The 19320-nt window shown below is 39.7% G+C and overlaps 1 protein-coding gene across 2 annotated transcripts in view; it reads left to right on the top strand.

Annotated features, from left to right (window-relative positions):
- Positions 1–330: 330 nt before the first annotated feature.
- Positions 331–19320, top strand: part of LOC113016460 (collagen alpha-2(V) chain-like) — a 35088-nt gene continuing 16098 nt past the window's right edge. Inside the window, exons 1-16 of one of the 2 annotated variants that reach the window (XM_026159298.1) lie at positions 331–560; positions 10839–11027; positions 11776–11994; positions 12935–13159; positions 13349–13365; positions 13447–13479; positions 13607–13639; positions 14741–14794; positions 17770–17862; positions 17978–18052; positions 18143–18187; positions 18284–18337; positions 18430–18483; positions 18563–18616; positions 18750–18803; positions 18894–18947. In XM_026159298.1, the coding sequence (XP_026015083.1) occupies positions 467–560; positions 10839–11027; positions 11776–11994; positions 12935–13159; positions 13349–13365; positions 13447–13479; positions 13607–13639; positions 14741–14794; positions 17770–17862; positions 17978–18052; positions 18143–18187; positions 18284–18337; positions 18430–18483; positions 18563–18616; positions 18750–18803; positions 18894–18947 (1347 nt within the window). In that variant the 5' untranslated portion in view covers positions 331–466. The remainder of the gene's footprint in view (positions 561–10838; positions 11028–11775; positions 11995–12934; positions 13160–13348; positions 13366–13446; positions 13480–13606; positions 13640–14740; positions 14795–17769; positions 17863–17977; positions 18053–18142; positions 18188–18283; positions 18338–18429; positions 18484–18562; positions 18617–18749; positions 18804–18893; positions 18948–19320) is intronic. The other variant, XM_026159299.1, reaches the window with a different exon arrangement.

Here is a 19320-nt window from a genome sequence, read left to right as displayed (position 1 = left end):
TATTCAAGGAAAATGTTCATGCAACAAACTGCAAATTATGCGCAGCGCTCAACTGTAGCTTTCAAAAGAAATTTCTTCAGATTCACCGTCCAACCCATCTTCTTTCATCAGCCTTTCAAATGGACTAATTTCATGCAGCCTTTAATTATGCCATCTTTCAAGGCAAATGCAGTAGGAGGAGGAGGGTGGCCCTGAAATAGAGCAAAAAGAAATGATGATGATAGAGGAGACTAAAGAGAGGGAGGGAGTTTGAGAGAGAGAGAGTAAAAGAAGGAGGTGTTGGTGGGGGGGTTGAAGAGGGAGCTCCTTTCAGTTTGCAGTAATCGCTCATCCAGGAGCCGTGTTGCACTCAGGGATATTTGGGATTTTTCAGTCTGGATTCTGTAGTTCGGGGTCGTGCTCTCGCTGACTTCCTCTCTTGCACAGCGATTTGTGTGTGAGGACGCTGCATGTCTGGCATGCAGACATGGGCCCCTCGTTGCACTCTAGGATTATCGTCTGCCTGGCCCTCACCTTGGTTCAGGTGATCGTCGTGACCTGCCAAGAAGATACTAAGAATGGTGAGCGATATCCACCAAGTTATGACTTCTTTTGCTGTCCTCTGATTGGCTTTCCGTGTTGATACCTGATAGGGATCCTTCCTGTTCTTCTGTGGGCTTTTGTTCTGATAACAGGTTTATAAAATCACCAATTCATGTGCTTAATTGATCAAGGTTTTCATGTTTTTCTTATATAATAACAATGTTTTCCTTTGATTTCTTGCCTTCTGATTTTTCATGATTCAACAAGGCTTCTGAAAACACTTTAATCGGTATTTTTATGAAACTTTTATGTTCATATTCCGTGTTATCCCCCCCCCCCCCCCCCCCCATTATATCCACGTTTTATTTATTTATTTATTTCAGAATTTCAGAATGTGGTTGTCCTGCAAAGTTAAACTGGGATGTTCTGCCTCCTAAAGCTCAGACCGCACTGGCCTTGTGGTTTAGGGATGAAAGGTTAAATTCACACCCACAACCAACACCAGAAAGGCTTATCTTGCCTTAATGAGACACCATTCAAGGAAAGCTGCTACAAGCCACTGACCAGGTGACGATTAGTAAAGAAGCTAAACTGAAACTGTTTGAAAGTCTTGAAGTTGATAAAAAGCTTTGACACTGAAATGACAAAATTTGTGAGGATTTCTCAAAGATGGAGATGTGGCTCATTTCTAAAATTAAATGTCTGAGTAAATGTGATCCTGGGTCAAAAATACTTCCCCCCAACAGGCTGCAGTACACACTTAAAGAGCACACAGGGCTATTTCAGTGCGAGGTCGAGGCTGAATGAAGGGGTTCGGAGTGCCACGGCTATAATGATGTGGCCTTGTGGATGGAATGGACAAAAGAAGGCCACTAATTTTGGTCAGACTTCAGGCCAGTTGCAGACAAGACACACCCAGACTAAGACTATGCTGAATATGAAATATGCATCTCTTACTTTCATCCAACTATACCTCCACTGAAGCATTCATGCTGCAAAGGGATAAACAACAACCTCAAAATATCTGCACCAGCTGTTTTTCGGTCTGAATCTGCCTTCTTTTCTTTTTTTTAACAGTAATGTTTATGTATGACATTTTCTCCAGCTATGGCCTGATAAGTATCACTTTAGACCAGAAATTATATTTAGGGTAATTTTTGAATAATTAAAAAGTGAATAAGTCATAACCATGTTTAGAGCCAAGAGGCAAAGGTTTACATGGATATGTAACCTGAAATTCTTTGAAGACTGCTAATTATTAAACTATAAAGACAGGGGCATTCAAATGTTAATTGTAAAATTGAATAGTTTTGACAATTTTCACATGTCAATTTTTTTGCTTGAGACAACATAATTTATAACAAATACCAAAATATGAAGCTAATTGTGGCAGCTGCTTAGCTTTGTTTTCAGTCAACAAACAGGCTAGATGACTTACTAACTTACAAGTTTCATCTAATTTTTTTTAAATCTCTGCAAAACTTTCTTTTTTGCAGTTTCTTGACTTTTGTGCTAATTAAACAAATTTTATTTTAATATAAAACATTAATTAGCCTCAGAGGGGCTAATACTTATATTTTACTAACTTTAAACACTATCTTGCTAATGAACAGCTAGCTGTAGCATCATCAGTAGTAAACAATTCATTCTTAACGAGACATCTAACATCTAAGCGTACCTTACATCTCCTCTAGTTGCTAGCTTAGACCAAAATTAGGCTTTTATCACATTTCACTTTTTCCAGTCTGTGTGCTAAGCTAAACTAAGTCTATATGTTCAGTTTAACATACAGACAATAAGATTTCTCCTTAATCTCAGCAACATAATTAAAAAGGTGGCGTAGCATTGCAGTGTATTCTCTGGTTTCCTGCTTACTTTGCACTGAGTCAGTTATTGTTAGTTTCCAGACGGTCGAATTGCTGCTTAAACATGGCTGACCCCAGCGTCAAGTGTAGCATACAAATTAAAAAGTGTAATTAACATTTTTCATTTCAGATTCAACAAAATATATAAAAAAATAAATCTATAACAGGTGAATGTAACTTTGTCTAATCTTTATTGGTGGACTGCTTATGTTACAGTCCTACCTTTTCCAGAGTATATGTAAAGTATATGTAAAGCTAAGCTATTTGGTGTCATTAGCTTATTTAGCATGAGAGTTATTCTAACTTTTAAAGAGGTTCACGAGTTATTTGGAAGCTCTCGGTGCATATGACCTTGAAACGAGGTAGGTGTTATGCATAAATATCTGACAGAAAGTAAAGATTAAAGTAAATCTGTGAATAAGTTTAATTTTGTGCAGCTACAAACTGTAAATTTGTTGTGGGTTTATCCTCCATTTTTAACTGAAATTTCTGTTGTTTCCTTACAGCAGAGAAGTTCACAAGTCATTTCAAGTCATTTCTAGCTGAAATGCATATACATTTACTGTCACAATACATATGTGACAGTATATGAGTTGTTATGAATGAACTGTGTGATTTATGATGCTGGCCACACGCTTGTTCAGAATTAGAATCAGAATCAGAATTCTTTACTGCTATCCCAAATGAAATTATATTTTGCTGGTATCCTATGTGAGATCTCTAGGTCAAATTTTGGATTAGATTCTGGAAACTTTCAGGAAACTTACTCATAAGTAAGTTGATCTGATTTGTTTTTTCTAGTGGCAGAAACAAACTTCCATACTATCAATATCAGCAAGTCTTAGTTTACTTATGTGTGCAAGTTTCTGCACATGTTTGCTTTTCACTGGTTCTTATAGATTTTTTTAAGCAGTGTGTGGATTGGGATTCTTTATTGTGACCCTTTAAATCTAAGGTATAGCCTTCAGGACTGTTCCTGGTTACTCTTGAAACCAAGTTTGTAATGTTGGATTTCTCCATTTCAATCATTTTCATTGTTTTTGAACCTTTAAAAGAGAAAGTATTCAGATGAAAAACGTAAAATAAAAAGTCATCAAAATATTGACTGTTGGTGTAAAATAAGTATGAGAAATTAGCACAGACTGATTTTATATCACCTTCCCATCCTATTTATTGAAATAAGTTTTAATAAATGGTAAAGAACAATATTACAGTTCCTTTTTCATATCATAAATCATCTTAACATGACTCATCCCTCACTTTGTGAATCTCTAGTCGGAAGTCCTGTTTTTGCGAACTGAATATGGTTTAAAAACTAAGCCTGTAGTCAGAAAGCATGGGTGGAAAGCTGAAAAGAAAACCACAGCTAGTCATGATAATTGACCTCATGCTGTACTGTATATATAAGCTATAATCACATAAAAATAGCTGAGGCACTGCCCAAGAGTATAAAGTCTGCAGTATAAAGTTTAAGTGAAAAAAACTACATTTTATCTGCAGAAGTGATGAAGAAAAATGAGCTTTTGCAGATTAAATACCAGCGTTAATTACTGGTATTAAGAGCTCTGCTTGGTAAAGACGCTGCAGCTACAGGGTGAAGCAGGTTTCATGGCAGGAGGTTTCTCCGGGTGTGGCACCTCCCAAATAAAGTGAAACCACAGCCTCTGAGCCCAACGTATAATAATACAGCTGCTGTGGTTTCCACTGAAATAACTGCTGCATTCAAGAAGCAGCCTCTCTGGTGGGGAGCGGCTCTACCACATAATTAGTGCTTAGGGACGTCACTAAACTGCCAGGATTAAAATGCACTCAGAAAGCCTGCAGCAGGTGGCTATTTGTACCCCCCCCCCCCCCCCCTTTTTTTTTTTTTTAAATGTTTTTACTGTTTTGGGATGATTTCATGGCAGGGACACGGCTTCATCCAAGGCCAGCAGGATGAAAGTGCCTAAATCTGCCCTCTTACACTGCATAAATATGTTAATACGTGCTGGCATGTACATTTAATTCAAGGAAAATTTATTTGGGTCAATGTAGGTATAAAAAACTTAAATAAGAGGGTTCTGAAAATAAGTGCATTTTTGTTTATTTTACCCCCAGGACCTGCTGCTGAACGAGGCAGCTCTGTTTTCTGTCATTTTTCTAAATTACAATATTTAAACAGGCTCCTTTCACCTTATATTTTAGCCCCTGATTAACTGACATGCTGATAGATTTTTGACATGAAAACTACACGTCTGGCCTTGCTTTATGTATATAATTGAGTGACAAGAGACGTCGCTGTTGCAGACATGATTGCATACTTGCATACAGACACTTTTATCGTCGCATGCAGCCAGAAGCTGTCAAATTCAACCACAGTCTAGTCACTGACTGCTCAGAAGCAATTTACCTGAAAGTGTCTGTCATGAGGGAGAAGGATGTTCGTGGAGATTCTTAGTAATAAGATCAAGTGTCTCAGTTTGAAATCAAATTTTTTTTCCGTTTATGTTTAGCTGACTTTAAAGGTAAAAGACATCTTTGTAGTTTGCACTGTCCATAGACTGTATGTAAAAGATGGATGAAGGCACCATGACATCACATAAAACCTCAAGCTGAGCATTTGAAACCGGTCACAACAAACAGGCTCTAACCACAAAACTAATAGTCACTGGCTCATTGGCTACTGAGGTGTGGTTAAAGTTCTGTTAGCCAATGAGCATATACTGGCTTGTCCTCTTTCGGACTCAATTAAAGACCATAATGAGTTTCATGCTTTATTCAGTTTGACCTGAGTACCTGAATACCTGAGCCCCGAAACTCATCAGGAAACGGTTTACTAAGGAAGCTGAGACTTCTATGCAACCACAGTCGCCCCCTGCAGGCTGTTTTAAAATATGCACAACATTTAAATCGATTTTTCCTTCACAGAGTTTTATTGCCAAACGATCTACTTTTACTGACCTGAGGGGGAAAAAAACATATATACTGATGGGTAGTTTTTATATCCTTTGATATGCCACTTTATTAGGTACACCTTGATAGTGCCCAGTTGAGACCTTTTTTGCCTTCAGAACTGCTTCTTCATGGCACAGAGTCAACAAAGTGCTGGAAATATTTTTCAGAGATTTGAGAGATCTCCTGTTCCATCACACCCCAGTGGGGCTCTACTGGTTTGAGATCTGGTGACTGTAGAGGCCATTACAGTTCACTTAACTCCTTGTCATCTTTAAGAAACCAGTTTGAGATGATTTGAGGTTTGTGATATTTCAGCGTGGACCAAAATCTCTGAAGGAAAAAGGCGCTCCAACCATGTAATTAGTAATGTGTACCTAATAAAGTGGCCGGTACTAACTGACGTTGGGTGGGTGCACTTTCAAAGATCACTGTTGCTCAGGTTGAAACTTGCTGAAAAGCTGCTTTGATAAAGGACTTAAACAGCTTTGACAGGATTTAATCATAATTACGGTAACAAGCATTTTGCTCTGTGCGAGTCACGGTGCGCTGGGTTCACTGCTGCTTTTTGTTGAGAAAATTGGAGTCTGCTGGGCGCCACATGCTCCTAAAGAAGTTTTAAAATCCATATATTTTTAGTAAGAAATGTGAGTGAATCATTCGTCCTGTTGGTGTGGTCTTCCTACTGTATTTCCCACACCAGTGAGGAGAGACTCTTCCTGTAACCTCATAGCAAAAACACTGAACATTTCTTGTTCAGGCTGTGAGGTTTTACAGTACATGGTAGGGTCACTGAACTCATGTCAATTTGATTATTTTAGATATTATATTGCCTTAAATTGAAAAAAAAAAAAAAGTAAAGACACTGCAGTACAGTAGTACCTCTCCTTGTAGATAAGGTGCTGTTCTCCACAACCCTACATGGGACTGAGTCCCATGTAGGGTGATTTTTAATTAACCTTCACACAGCAGTTTAGAGAAATTAAAAAGTGCTGCAGAGTGCACTTATTCTATATCCCAAACAGCACTGCCTCCATTTTACATATCTATTGAATAAATTAACTCTTATTTAAAGGGCAGCTGGTGCATCCTGATGGATTAATATACATCACATTAAAGACGGGGTTTGTGTTGCTGTAGATCTACTGCTCCAGAAGAAATACCCTCTCTCTGTGGTTGATTTAAAGAATATTAATACACACATACCTCTCCAGATGTTGATTGCTGCTCTGCTTGACTCAGACAGCTGTACAGAAAATGGAAAAGTCTACCGCAACTATGAGACATGGAGCCCAGAGCTGTGTCGGGTCTGTGTGTGCGACTCGGGGGCTGTAGTGTGTGAGGACGAGGTGTGTGAGGAGCTGAGTGGCTGCCAGATGGCGGTGACTCCAAAGGGCGAGTGTTGCCCCGTGTGCTCAACTCACACGACAGAACCTAAAGCAGGTAAACCACTGCAGCTCTACCTTCAGTATGGGGATATAATCCACCTGCAGCTCCCTTTCAGCTGGTCATTGTGAGGTTTTCAGTACAATGTGTTTTTGTATACAGCTGGTGATATGATAACAAAGCTGCTGGCAGGAAAACAGATTCAGTTGTTTCTGGTCAATTTGTGGTTTGAGCCAAATCTGCTGAAGCTGCTTTTAGCTGCTATGCTGCTCACATCTGGAAAAAACTTTCAAATCTAAATTGTGGAAACATCTACTTGCATTTTGTAGTGATGTACTGTTACAGTGCTTAGCACCCAAGAAGGCCTCTGTTAGCCAGCTGAGGACTTCCTGAGTTGAGTTGTCTGTGTGGTTCTCTCCAGTACCTCCAGTTCATCCCACAGCCTAAAAACATGCAAGCTATGTTAGGCCCAGGCCACAGAATGACCTCAGTTGCGACCCCTAAAAATTTATATTCCCATGTCAGTCAGTCAGTCAGTCTCCACACCAGGATCGGGATGAGTTACCACCACCCCAAGTACTCAAGTAAGTAAGCATCTGTTGTGGAGAAGAGAGCTGAGCATAAAAGCTAAGCTTTTGATTTACCATCATTCTAAGTCTTTACCCTCAGCAGTAGTCATGACCTCTGGGTAGTGAATGAAAGAATGAGGTCAGGGATACAAGTGGCTGGCCTCTCCCTTAGAGATAGGTTTAGGAGCTCCATCATTTGGGAGGGGCTCGGAGTAGAAGCACTGCTTCTCTACATTGAAGGGATCCGTTGAGGTGGTTCGGGCAGGAACCAGGATGCCTCCAACATCCTGCGTCGTCTCCTAGTTGACATATTCCAGGTATATCCTACCAGGAGGAGGCCCAGAGGCAGACCTAGGACACGCTGGAGAGATTATATCACTTGATTGGGCTGGGACCTATTTTGTCTTTCCCTTCAGATGAGTTAACTGGATAAGCGATATTTAATAGATGAATGGATGAATGGCTGTAGTTGTCGAGTGGATGGTGAAGGCTGCTGGCAATTGCCATGAAATCGGTCACAAAGAGGCTGCTGCACCAGAAAACTCCTTATGATTGCCTTGGTCTGTAGCAGTTTTCATGGGAAGCAGCAACTCATCTGAAATCACTGGCCAACTTGGGAATGAGTGGCAATAAAACTGAAGAGCATTCACCTTCAAAGTAAAAGTTGACCTTTTGAAACAACCTTTACTTTGAAGGTGATTGTTCACCATTTACACTTTTAAAATGTAACTGCAATTCAGCCAGTAGTTAGCAAGTGCAGACAAGTCATTGTCTTGCTTGCAAACTACGGGAAACTGCGGAAATCTGCTAGAAACCATTACATTGGATTCCTAACTTACTAGAGAGGGCAAAAACTGTGTCTCATTGATGAAACCCTCACAATGTCGTACGGGCTGAAAGGGACTCACCCACGATACTCATGCAGCTGCTGTTCTGTCTCATGAAGATACCTGCACAGAAAATGGCACGACCTACTCCAACAATCAGATATGGAGCCCAGAGCCGTGTCGAGTCTGTGTGTGTGACACAGGGACTGTGGTGTGTGAGGAGGTGGTGTGTGAAGAGCTAGGCGACTGTGAGACCACTGTGGCGCCTCAGGGCGAGTGCTGCCCTGCGTGCTCAGCAGCCACGCAACAGCCTCCGAACACGGACAATAAAACTGGTAATAAATATTTTGAGCTTCATGTTGGACAGATTCAAACACTGGGATGTCTGTTCCATAAATATCCACACTGCTTTCCCACTTTTTATTACCTGTGGTATTCTTATAACAAGTGTGATTTGTCCTGTGTGCTGCGAATCACGACCTTATGGCCCTTTTTATTTACTACAGCACATCTTCACAGCACTACAGAGACAATAATTGAACATTTTGTTAGTGGAATTCAAAAAAACCAAAGGAAAGACACAAATTCTCAAGTCATAGAGGTCCTCTAAGTATTGCTTGAGTTTTCCTCTGTATTGGTTATGATCAAAACCAGTATAAAAGATGGACGTTGCCTCTGTGACGTCACTCGCTGGTTGTTGACGTCCTGTTTCCACCATTGCTATCTTGGTTGCGAATAACCAAATGTGTCAAAACTTTTCATTAGCAAGTTGTTAACCAATGAGTGAGCAGTAAAGCACTGCAGTCAATCTATTTTTTCGCCCAATCAGAGCTATCGCCATCTTGTGGCCTTCAGGTAGAATGCAAGAATAAGGCACCCACATTTGCTTCTGTTGTTTTGTTTTTTTTAACTACAGTTAACTTATTTTACTATTGATGGACAGGATACTGCCACCAGAAAAATGTGTATTTCCTCACCTGCTGGCGGCTGGTTGCTGGATGGCAGTCATTAATTGAAATCAGCAACACCAAAAACCTACTTACAATTGCATTCGATGTTATCAGCCTCAAGTTTGCATGGAAGATCCACAGTTGACTACAACCAATTGTTGACTACTTGCTGAAAAGTAGAGAAACTAAAAAAAGGCACAACTTTTACTTTGATGGTGAATTGTCTCCATTTGTGTGCAGATTTTCACAATTTTACATCTACTCCAGGATTAGCTAGTCTCTGGAGACAAATCCCAAACTGCCAACAACCAAACTGGTCACAATGAGTTTTTCATCAGCCAGTCGGGGAATACATTCTTCACCATCATGGCCAGTAGATGACCAATGGTCATTGACCAGTCTGTAGGGCTGTGTGACTGGGACCTTATTCACTTAATGCTCCAGGGTCACATGCTCGAAAGAAGATAGAGGTCATATGATTGAAAGAAATTAATAACTGAAAAAGAACAAAGAAATACATGTAAAACATCTTAAGACATCACCTCATCCAAACTGCATAAATGCGTATCAAGAAGTCAAAGGAAGTCCAGAAGTACTTCATCAATTTATTAAGTAATTTTGTAAAAATTGTTTTATTGCTAACAGGTAGCTTGAGGTTTTTCTAGAAGGAGAGTTCATCAGTAGTGAGATAAAGTCTGGGCTAAATGAGATTAAAACAAAGAACGTTTTAAAAGGGATTTTATTTTTAAAAAAATGTCTGTTTGCTAACTTTCAGTAAGTGTAACGAGTGTTAGCATGCTGACCTGTGAGAATTGGCCCCAAACACAGAGCAGAGCTAGTGCTTATGGGAATGCAGTGATATTGAGTGGAAGACAGAGACTGTGAATCAAGTAATTATGATGGGGGGCAAAGGTGGAACTGAATTAACAAAGTTACAGTGACTATGCACATAGAAGGAGGTGGTTGGGGTCGATGGAGGGTCAGTAAAACACAGTTAAGTTCCCATTTCAAACTGTTTGAATTAAGCATAATTATTCCATACACTTAAGGAGAATTTTTTGTGCTTTTTCTCAAAATACTGCGGCATACATTCATATTAAAAATTATCAAGACTTCAAATAATATGTGATTACTTTGTTAGAGTAATCACTCAGTTTTCTTGCTCTGACTAGTTAGTTTTCAAAAGTATCCTACTTTACCGATGAGCAGACTTGTCTTAACAAAGTACAGGAAGTAGTAGGAAGTTGCTCATAATCATTGGGTGCTGCCCCTTGGCTGTTTTCCCAGAAGTTGTCCAAACAGAAGAAAGTGGCCATTTAAGGTGGGATCAGTAAAAGGCAGTAAAATGAAATAAGGGGCTACATAACGGGCCAGTATGAGATAAATAAAACTCTTTATGAACTGTGACACAGAATGTTAGTCTGATGGTGTCACAGAGTGAAAGTAGAAAGCTGGGAATGAGTTTAACTGGTCCTCTGTAATGGCATTTTAAGTTGCCTCATGGCTCCATCTGTGTTGCAACCCAGTAACAGGGCAAAATAGACACACAGTCCACTGTGTACATTTTATGCTTTGCCTCTCCAAAAACTGAAATGGACACACAGGCAGAAGTTGCTTTACCAGCAGGGGGAGATCATATTGCTTTCTTCAGTAAAACTGGCAGAGCAAAAGTGCAAACCCATAAACTACTAATCCACAATGATTTTTTAATGATCTTTTAGCTACTATATTATATACAGCTGACAAAGAAAATGATACTGAAGTCAGCTGCTGTTCTTTGTCATAAAGATTCCTGTACAGCGGATGGCAAACTCTACTCCAACAATCAGATATGGAGCCCAGAGCCGTGTCGAGTCTGTTTGTGTGAAATGGGGACGGTGGTTTGTGAGGACATGGTGTGTGAGGATATAGGTGACTGCCAGACCGCAGAGATCCCAGAGGGCGAGTGCTGTCCTGTGTGCTCAGTCACTCAAACTGGTAAAACTGGAATGAAACCTGCACATTTGTCCCGGCGTCAGTGGTACTCTGCTCTCTCTTACAGCCCGATGCCCTCCTTTTCAAGCTCCGTCCTCTGCACACCACTGTGAAATGTTGTTCTTGAACCTGTACCGAGTTTCCCTTTCAGTTTGCAAAAGGAATACATGAAGTTTTTGCCAGATAAGTTCACTTCTCTCAACTAAATGTGTGCAATAAAAACTTTGGAGGTAGCTTCATTCTTTTGTGTTTCTTAGAAGAAATAAGGGAGCTGCGACCAGTTTTACTGCCACACACCCCCAAAAAAAAAAACAAGCTGAGAAAGTAACTTATTCAACAAATAAGGTGTATTCCTCTGGGAAATCAACATCTTCTTTGTCATGTTTAATGCTTTTTTATAATTTCTTTACATGCATCTGTGATGATGTATTTCTGCTGCTCTAAGCACAAAGTTCGGCTTAATGATGCACCAGAATGATGATTGTGGGCATGGTCGTGAGATTCATGCATGTTAGAGTAAGATGCTGGTATTTTAAGGACTAGAAAACACACATACTTTACATTTTTTGACTGTATTTTTGAAGGAACCCAACAGTATGGATTCATAAATGAGTATGTTTTATTTTTAAAATGTGTGTTTTCCAGTAAATTTGCAAAGTTGTGGGAATTTCCATTAAAATGTAGATCCTTTTTTTAAAATCCAGTGACAGCCCGTTGCAGCACATACTAACTGAGTTTCTCTTTCATGAAGACACCTGCACAGAAAATGGAAAAGTCTATGCTGACAATGACATGTGGAGCCCAGAGCCATGTCGGGTGTGTGTGTGCAATAAGGGGACCGTCATGTGTGAGGATGTGGTTTGCGAGGACCTCGGTGACTGCCAAAAAACGGTGACCCCAGAGGGCGAGTGTTGCCCTGTGTGCTTGACTGCAGCTTCAACATTGATTCCCAGTACAGACCCCGCAACAGGTAAAAAGTCCATTTTATGTGATTGAAAATATAATTTACTATATGGTTGATCCAGGGCTGGACGAGCCTTTAATGAGGCCCCAGGGCAGAAATTTTTTTGCTGGTCCCCCCGCAACAAGTTTTTGATCAAATATGTGTTGATTAGCTGAAATTAGCCTGAAAAAACAAAACAAAACAACAAAAACTCGTTAAAAAACTTTTTAAAATGTGATGAGTGAAACTACAAGGGTGCTCTGTGAACAGAGGTGCCGCCAGAATTTTTTCATAGCGGCGGCCATATGAGGGCCAGTAAAAAATATTGGGTTGGCACATCTGTTGTCAAATATAGGTTACTTGAAAAAAAAGCAACCTAACCTATAAATAAAATAAGTAACCTATAGAACAGAGAACCTAGAACCTACCTAGAACCTAGAACCTAGAGAGACAGAAAATAATTATATGTCTAGTTAATTTCCTGATATTAAAGTTGACATCACTGAAAAATAGGTACATATGAAAACCAAATAACATTTTTAAATCCATAATTATCTGTTTTAATTTATTGACTGACTGATTGATTGGCAGTCCCAACCAGCACTTTAAAGATTCTTCCTCTCTATTGTGTTCACATTTATTGAAATTATTACCAATATTTCGCAGTCTTGCCGGGGGTGGCCAGTGCCCCCCCAGACCCCCCCTTGGTGACGCCCCTGTCTGTAAATGGAACTTCAGTCCATACCACAACAATGAGTATGTTATAAAATGAAAAATCGAATTTTTAAAATTTTCTAATTCATAATGTAAAAAAGCAAATGCTGTTATGATGATGTATTGTTTATGACTTTATGTGTACAGGGGAAGGAAAGGAGATCACGGTTGTTTGTTGCTCCCAAGAATGTGTAAATGAATTTCCTGGTTGTCTGTCCATCTGTTTGAGCCATTTTGGGGGTTTTTCTTGCAGCTGCAGATGAGAAGAAGGAGGAAAACTGCAAAGTCAATGGGGAGGTCTACCATCACAATGACATCTGGAAACCCGAACCTTGTCGCGTGTGCGTCTGTGACAACGGCGTCACTGTCTGTGATGAGATACAGTGCGAGGTCCTGTCAAACTGTGAGAAGGCTGTCACGCCCGCGGGAGAGTGCTGCCCTGTGTGCGACAACTTCGCAAGTGCCAGCAGGATGATAGGTGAGACAGATTTACCTGCATCCAGAAGAGAGATGGTCACTTTGTGTTAGATTTACACCCCTTATAAAACTTAGATACTTTATTTTATGTCTTATCTTTATTTAAAGGGTTCTTTAAAGGGTAAGATTTACTACATAAATTGTGAAAAATAAAATAAATAAAAATATTTTTTTCTCTTTTTTTCCCAAGAAATTATGGGCCTCAAGGTAAGTCATACAGTCAGTTAAGAAAAATATCTTAAATTGGGAACATTGTCACTAAAAAGTGTTGCTTGGCTTTATTTTTAGGGGCAAAAGGGTGAACCAGGAGACATCCCATATGTAAGTAAAAGGAAAAAGTTAGGCGTTAGTGCACTTTGCATATAAATTTAACTTTTTTAATTAATTATGACTAGATAAAAGTCTTAATAATTCATTTAATGAACTTAATTTTTCTTGTGTTGTGAAGGTGGTGGGGATTCCTGGACCTTCAGGACCCTCGGTGAGCTTTTTTCTTTCTTTCATCCCCCTGTCTGTCCTTGTTATCTTTCTGTTTGCTGTCACAGTATTACACATGATAACTGGAGTCACAGTAGAGGGCAGCAAAATGCAATACTAGCATGTGTTATTACAATTACCAGGACAAATGCTTTCATGTACACCGTAAAAAAAAAAAAATCCTAAGAAAAAAGTAATATTCCGTCAGCTGGGGCGCCGAAATAATACCAGAAAATAACAGAAAATAACTTTCTCATGAAAATACGGTTATTTCCAGTAATGACAATACAGTTTGTTGCCCTAATTTTACATGCGATTTTGCCTTTTTCAAGTGCTTTTAAACATTAAATTAGGAACATTTTAATGTGATTAAACAATGAACTTACCTATAAACAAGTTCAATGAATGCGGCAATACGAATAATAATACTTCAATGTACAGAAATATACAGTTAACAGTTGGTTTAAATAATAATGGATTGCATTCATATAGCGCTTTTTGAGACCCTCATAGCGCTTTACAATTCCACTTCATAATTCCCCTCTGGCCATTACCAGTAGGTGGTAGGTGAAGTGTCTTGCCCAAGGACAAAACGACTGAGAGTATCTGAGCCAGGGCTCGAACCGGCAACCTTCTGATTACAAGGCGAACTGCCAACTCTTGAGCCACGATCGCCATAAATAACAATAATAATAATTATTATTTGATGTAAAAAAGTTCATAAGAATCATTTTATATATTTTTCCATAGCATTACATTTGAATTTAACAGTTCAATCTTTCAAATAACGGACAAATATTTGTGAAATTATGATACATTTGTGAATGTATTTTAACAATCTAAATATGCATATGTACAGACAGATACATTTAAAAAACAAGAAAATTATGTTTTATGACACTTACAGTGATTTTACGTTAATTTACATTTGAAGTCTATTATGTGAATAGACTAGAAGAACAGTACAGAACTGTAAAATACACAGTAAAATACTTTTATATTATAATTTTTTTTACAGTGTATACTATTTTCACTGCATGATTATTCCAGTAATTAGACAGTGACCAATGTTTCAATGCTCTTATGGCTTGTTCTCTTTGCTCAGGGTCCTCCAGGGGCTCAGGGAAGCCCTGGACCAAGAGGCTTTAAAGGCAGACGGGTAAGTTGAAACCAATACACAGGGAACTAGTGGACCTATGAGTTAATAGGTGATGTCCACGATGAAAGAAAATAGCTCCTGCAACTGTTATACTACCACAGTTAATGTTTAATTGCTGGATAGTTTAATTTAAACACAACATCATAACTAAAAATCTGTTTGTTTGTTTTGGTGAGAATGCTACATAGCAATGCTACAATGCAACTTCAACTGCAGCCCGCAGTTCATCAACATGTTAAACAAGATGTTTTTTAGGTGCTGCCTCTTTAATGCTGGGCTTACACTGTGCGATTTTTTGCCCCATTTTGAGCCGATTTTTGAGTCGTGCGACCGTTTTGGTGATCGGCCTGATTTTGGCCTTCATCGTCTGTGTCTCGTGCATCGTGTAGTATACGTGGGGTAACGAGAAGCGATTAACAACTCACTAGTCATTTGTCGGTTGCGAACTACACGGCTCTTAGACCCGGATCTTTGACGTGAACGACGTGAGCCATAGCAAGCCGTGGGTTTTTTTTTTTCTTTCTCTCACCCTCTCTCTCGCACTTTTTTTCCACTTCACTCTGCATGCGAGCCTTGTCTTGTGCTTTTGCGCTGGGAAGAGGGGGAGGGGCGGTAGTTACACTCACAGTAGCACAGGAACAGAGCGGGAGGGAGAGAAAGAGAGCCAGGGGCAACAGCGTCACATTAGAAAGGTATAGTAATCATCCACAACTATTTTCAGTTGTGCATGATAAAGGATTCAGAAAGTTTATTCATGCAGGTCCATATGACAGAGAATATGCATCTTCTTTTTGTTTTCATATTTTAATTTATATTTAATTGTGTTGTGGTTTGCAGTGTTTTGTGTTGTTTCACTTTAAATTTGTTTAAAAGGAAAAAGCTGAAAATTTAAATAGTTAAAAGTTGAAATGTGAATAGTTGGTTTTTGTATTATATGATTTATTTATTACATTTTATGTGGAGTGAATAAATAAAAGTATATTTACGGTGGCCCCTACAGACAAAGCACGTAAAAACTCAGAAGCACGTAAAAACTCCAAAACACGTACAAAACACAACAGAAGTGCTCTAGGATGCTAGGCGCAGTGTTGAGCTTTTGTTACTTAGTGGCTACACAAGCCAGGAAGTACCAACAACCGGATTTGGTGTGTGGTAGTAACAGGTAAATGAGCATATTTTTTTATTTATTATTTGAATATATATGAATGCTTGTGTATAAATACACAAACAATACACATATGCTTTCAATTGTGTAATTTAAGTGATCTAGGTAGCTCTGTTTTGGAAATTCAGTTAAAGCTAGAAATGTGTTTTGGAGTTTGTACGTTTTTTGTCTCTAGGGGCCGCCACATATATTTATATATAAACATATATAAATAAAACAATCTTTTTTACATTAGTAATTCCTTTTGTGCATAATTTTATATTATTGTTAATAATAAATTAATTAAAGCAACATAACACCCTGAAGAGCCGGTTCGGAGCCGAAGGAGCCGGCTCTTTTTAGTGAGCCGAGCCGAAAGAGCCGGTTCTCTGAAAAGAGCCGGAAATCCCATCACTACACCTCACGACCAGCTCCCGATCATCAATCGCTTGGTCGTGACCATCGTGAGGCTGTCACCGCAGCTTCTCACACTGCGCACGCGCAAACACAAATGTCAGCGAAAAAGACGGCGCAGCACGGCAGTGCAGCGTGTGATCCGGACACAAGCCATGGAGGCACAACTTGTAGAACTATGGCAAGCTTATCCGAGCCTTTTCAATGTGGCCTCACAAAATTATCACGACCACAACAACCGTGAAAATAGTTGGATCTACACTGCTGCTCAATCACAGCTGCCTGATCAGTGTTTTTCATTTGCAATTTAGCAAAGTTGATGGTGGTGGTTTGTGTGTCTGTGTGAGTGAAAGACGGAGAGGGAGAGTGAGCGACATAATTTCTGTTATAACCTTCATTTTACGGTGAGCACTCAGGTCACATCAGAGCATCGGTGTGTGAGACCCTGCATCGTGACCTATGAACTTCTAACCCCTGCGAGTCAATCGTGCAGTTTGACCAGAAGCTGAAACGCGACTGAAAAAATTGCACAGTGTATGACCAGCTTTAGGTCCACCTCCTTTTAGTCAGTTTCTTCTGATTGGCTGACTTCTGGACAGCTGTAGAGGGGCAGCACAGTGTGCTTGTGAGCTGTAGTGAGTCTTTAGCAGTTTAACATACAAATAAGTTGATGACAGGCTGATGCCAGATATTGATAAAGATATAAACAACATTGGCAATCATGTATTACTTTAAACACGTTTTAAAGTTTATCTAATATGTTTATTTAATATGAACATTCAATAGTGTAGCATAAAATAGCCAGTCGTGGTAAAGATTGTAGTGTTTTGCTTATCAGGATGTAATAAAAGTCATCAGATCCTTAGCAGGTTCAAAAATGAGGCAAAAACCCAAGAGCTACATGTCAGACTCTGTAGGCCTCTGTTATAGGTTGTTTGGAGAGGTTTCCAGGAAAACGCCTCTTCTTTCTAAGAAAAAACATGCCAGCACAGTTTAGGTTTGCAAAGCTGCATCTGAGCAAGCCACAAAAGACAGATAAAGCTTGACCTTAACAGCACAGCAGCAAATCTACAACAGAATGAGTGAAAAAGAAAAGAATCAAAGTGCTGCAGTGGTCCAGTCCACGTCCAGACCTCAATCCAGTTAAAATACTGTGATGGGACCTTAAGAGAGCTGTGCATAAATGAACAACCAAAAATCTCAATGAAAATCTCAAGCGTGGACCGATACTCCTCCACCACAGTGTGAGAGACTGATAAAGCCCCACAGGAAATAATTTTGTCAAGTTACACATTATTCACATGTGGATAACTGTAGTAAAATCATAAACTGCAAACAAAATGTCAGAATTAAGCTTCTGGTCATGTAACCAGTCAGTACCTTCTGGGTGCCACTCATTAACCTATGCAAATTGCAGGGTTTCCCAGGGCCTCCAGGATTTGATGGTGAGCCCGGTATACCAGGAAATCCAGGAGAACCGGGACCACCTGGGCATCCCTCGCACCCTGGGGTGAGCTGCTCTCCAACTTCTTTTAATTAGTTAATGCAAATTTAATAAGAAAAAAACCAAACAAATCAAATTTTCTCCATGAATGATTCATTTTGGATCAACCTCTTCCTGGTAGGGTAACCTGGTGACACAGATGGCTTCGGGTTTTAGCGAGAAGTCGGGTCCATCTGCAATGCTAACAGGATCCAGGGTGAGCACTTTTAAACTGCATATTTTACATATGCAAAATCCGGAAGCTTGAAGAGTTTAAACTGCAGTGCATAATCGTTTGCCATTTCAGGGTGAAGCAGGACCACGAGGACTTCCAGGACCGTCTGGACCACCAGTGAGTCTTTATCTCTAATGAAGTTTTAGAGCCAAATATTAGTTTTACTTTGTAGGAAGTGTGCCTAAAAATGTGACCTTTAATTTTCCTGCTCAGGGTCCTGCTGGTGGTCAAGGAATTCCTGGAGAAGCTGGAGATCCAGGACTGATGGTACACTCGTTTCTTCATCTTGGATTAACTCTAATGCTTCTTTACATGTTAAAGAGTGAAATTTAAATGTGACTGTACGTGTGTGTCTGCAGGGGGAGCCGGGTCATCGAGGACCTGATGGACCACCAGGAAAACCTGGACTTGATGTGAGTCATGTAACAGATACTGATGAGGATTCTTCTTTTATCTGTAATTATTCCATAACCACCTGATGGTCTTTTCCAGGGACAACCCGGACCTGCAGGAGCAACCGGAGAACCAGGATACCCAGGATCAGCGGTAACCAGTTGTCATGCCAAAAAATATTTAATCCTACTATTGTCATGATAATAGTGATACAATAACCTACTCTAATCTGAGAGACAGTGAGCGAAAACGCGATCAGGAATGATGTGATTACTTTTGAATACAGGGTGCAAGAGGATTCCCAGGACTTCCAGGTAATCCAGGACTGAGAGGGCACAAAGTAAGTCCTTTTTCCTCATTATTACTCATTAGTTTTCATGTATGAAATATCAAGAACTAACCAGTCTGTGAATTTAAACCTCTACAACAGGGACACAGTGGACTTGTTGGACCAAGAGGCAAGGCTGGAGCAGCTGGAGTGAAGGTAGCTAACTCTCACTTTTGAGAGAATAGTAGGAATTATAGTTTAAGTCTTAAAGGAACAATATTCAGTGCAGTTGCTTTAAATTATCTAAAAAAAATTATTTAATGGTTCGACGGTGTCCAAATACAAGCTTGTGAAGTTAGCTGGTGATTCCAGTGACTGTAAATGTCTATGTGCTTTAGCTTTAAACAGAGACACTTTTAGTTAGACAGCTACATCTCAATCACCTGAGAGATGAAACAGAGAGGCTAAATTGGCCCTAATGTATGTAAATATATCAAATTCACTGAATCACACGGCACTCATTTGGCACTGGATCAGTGTTAAATGCCCAGATGTACACTTGTATGCATCTTCGTGCTATCAAGGTGGT

The sequence above is a fragment of the Astatotilapia calliptera genome, chromosome 23 (genome assembly GCF_900246225.1).
Source record: "Astatotilapia calliptera chromosome 23, fAstCal1.2, whole genome shotgun sequence".
Taxonomy (NCBI): Eukaryota; Metazoa; Chordata; class Actinopteri; order Cichliformes; family Cichlidae; genus Astatotilapia; species Astatotilapia calliptera.
This window is presented reverse-complemented; position numbering and strand designations above follow the sequence as displayed.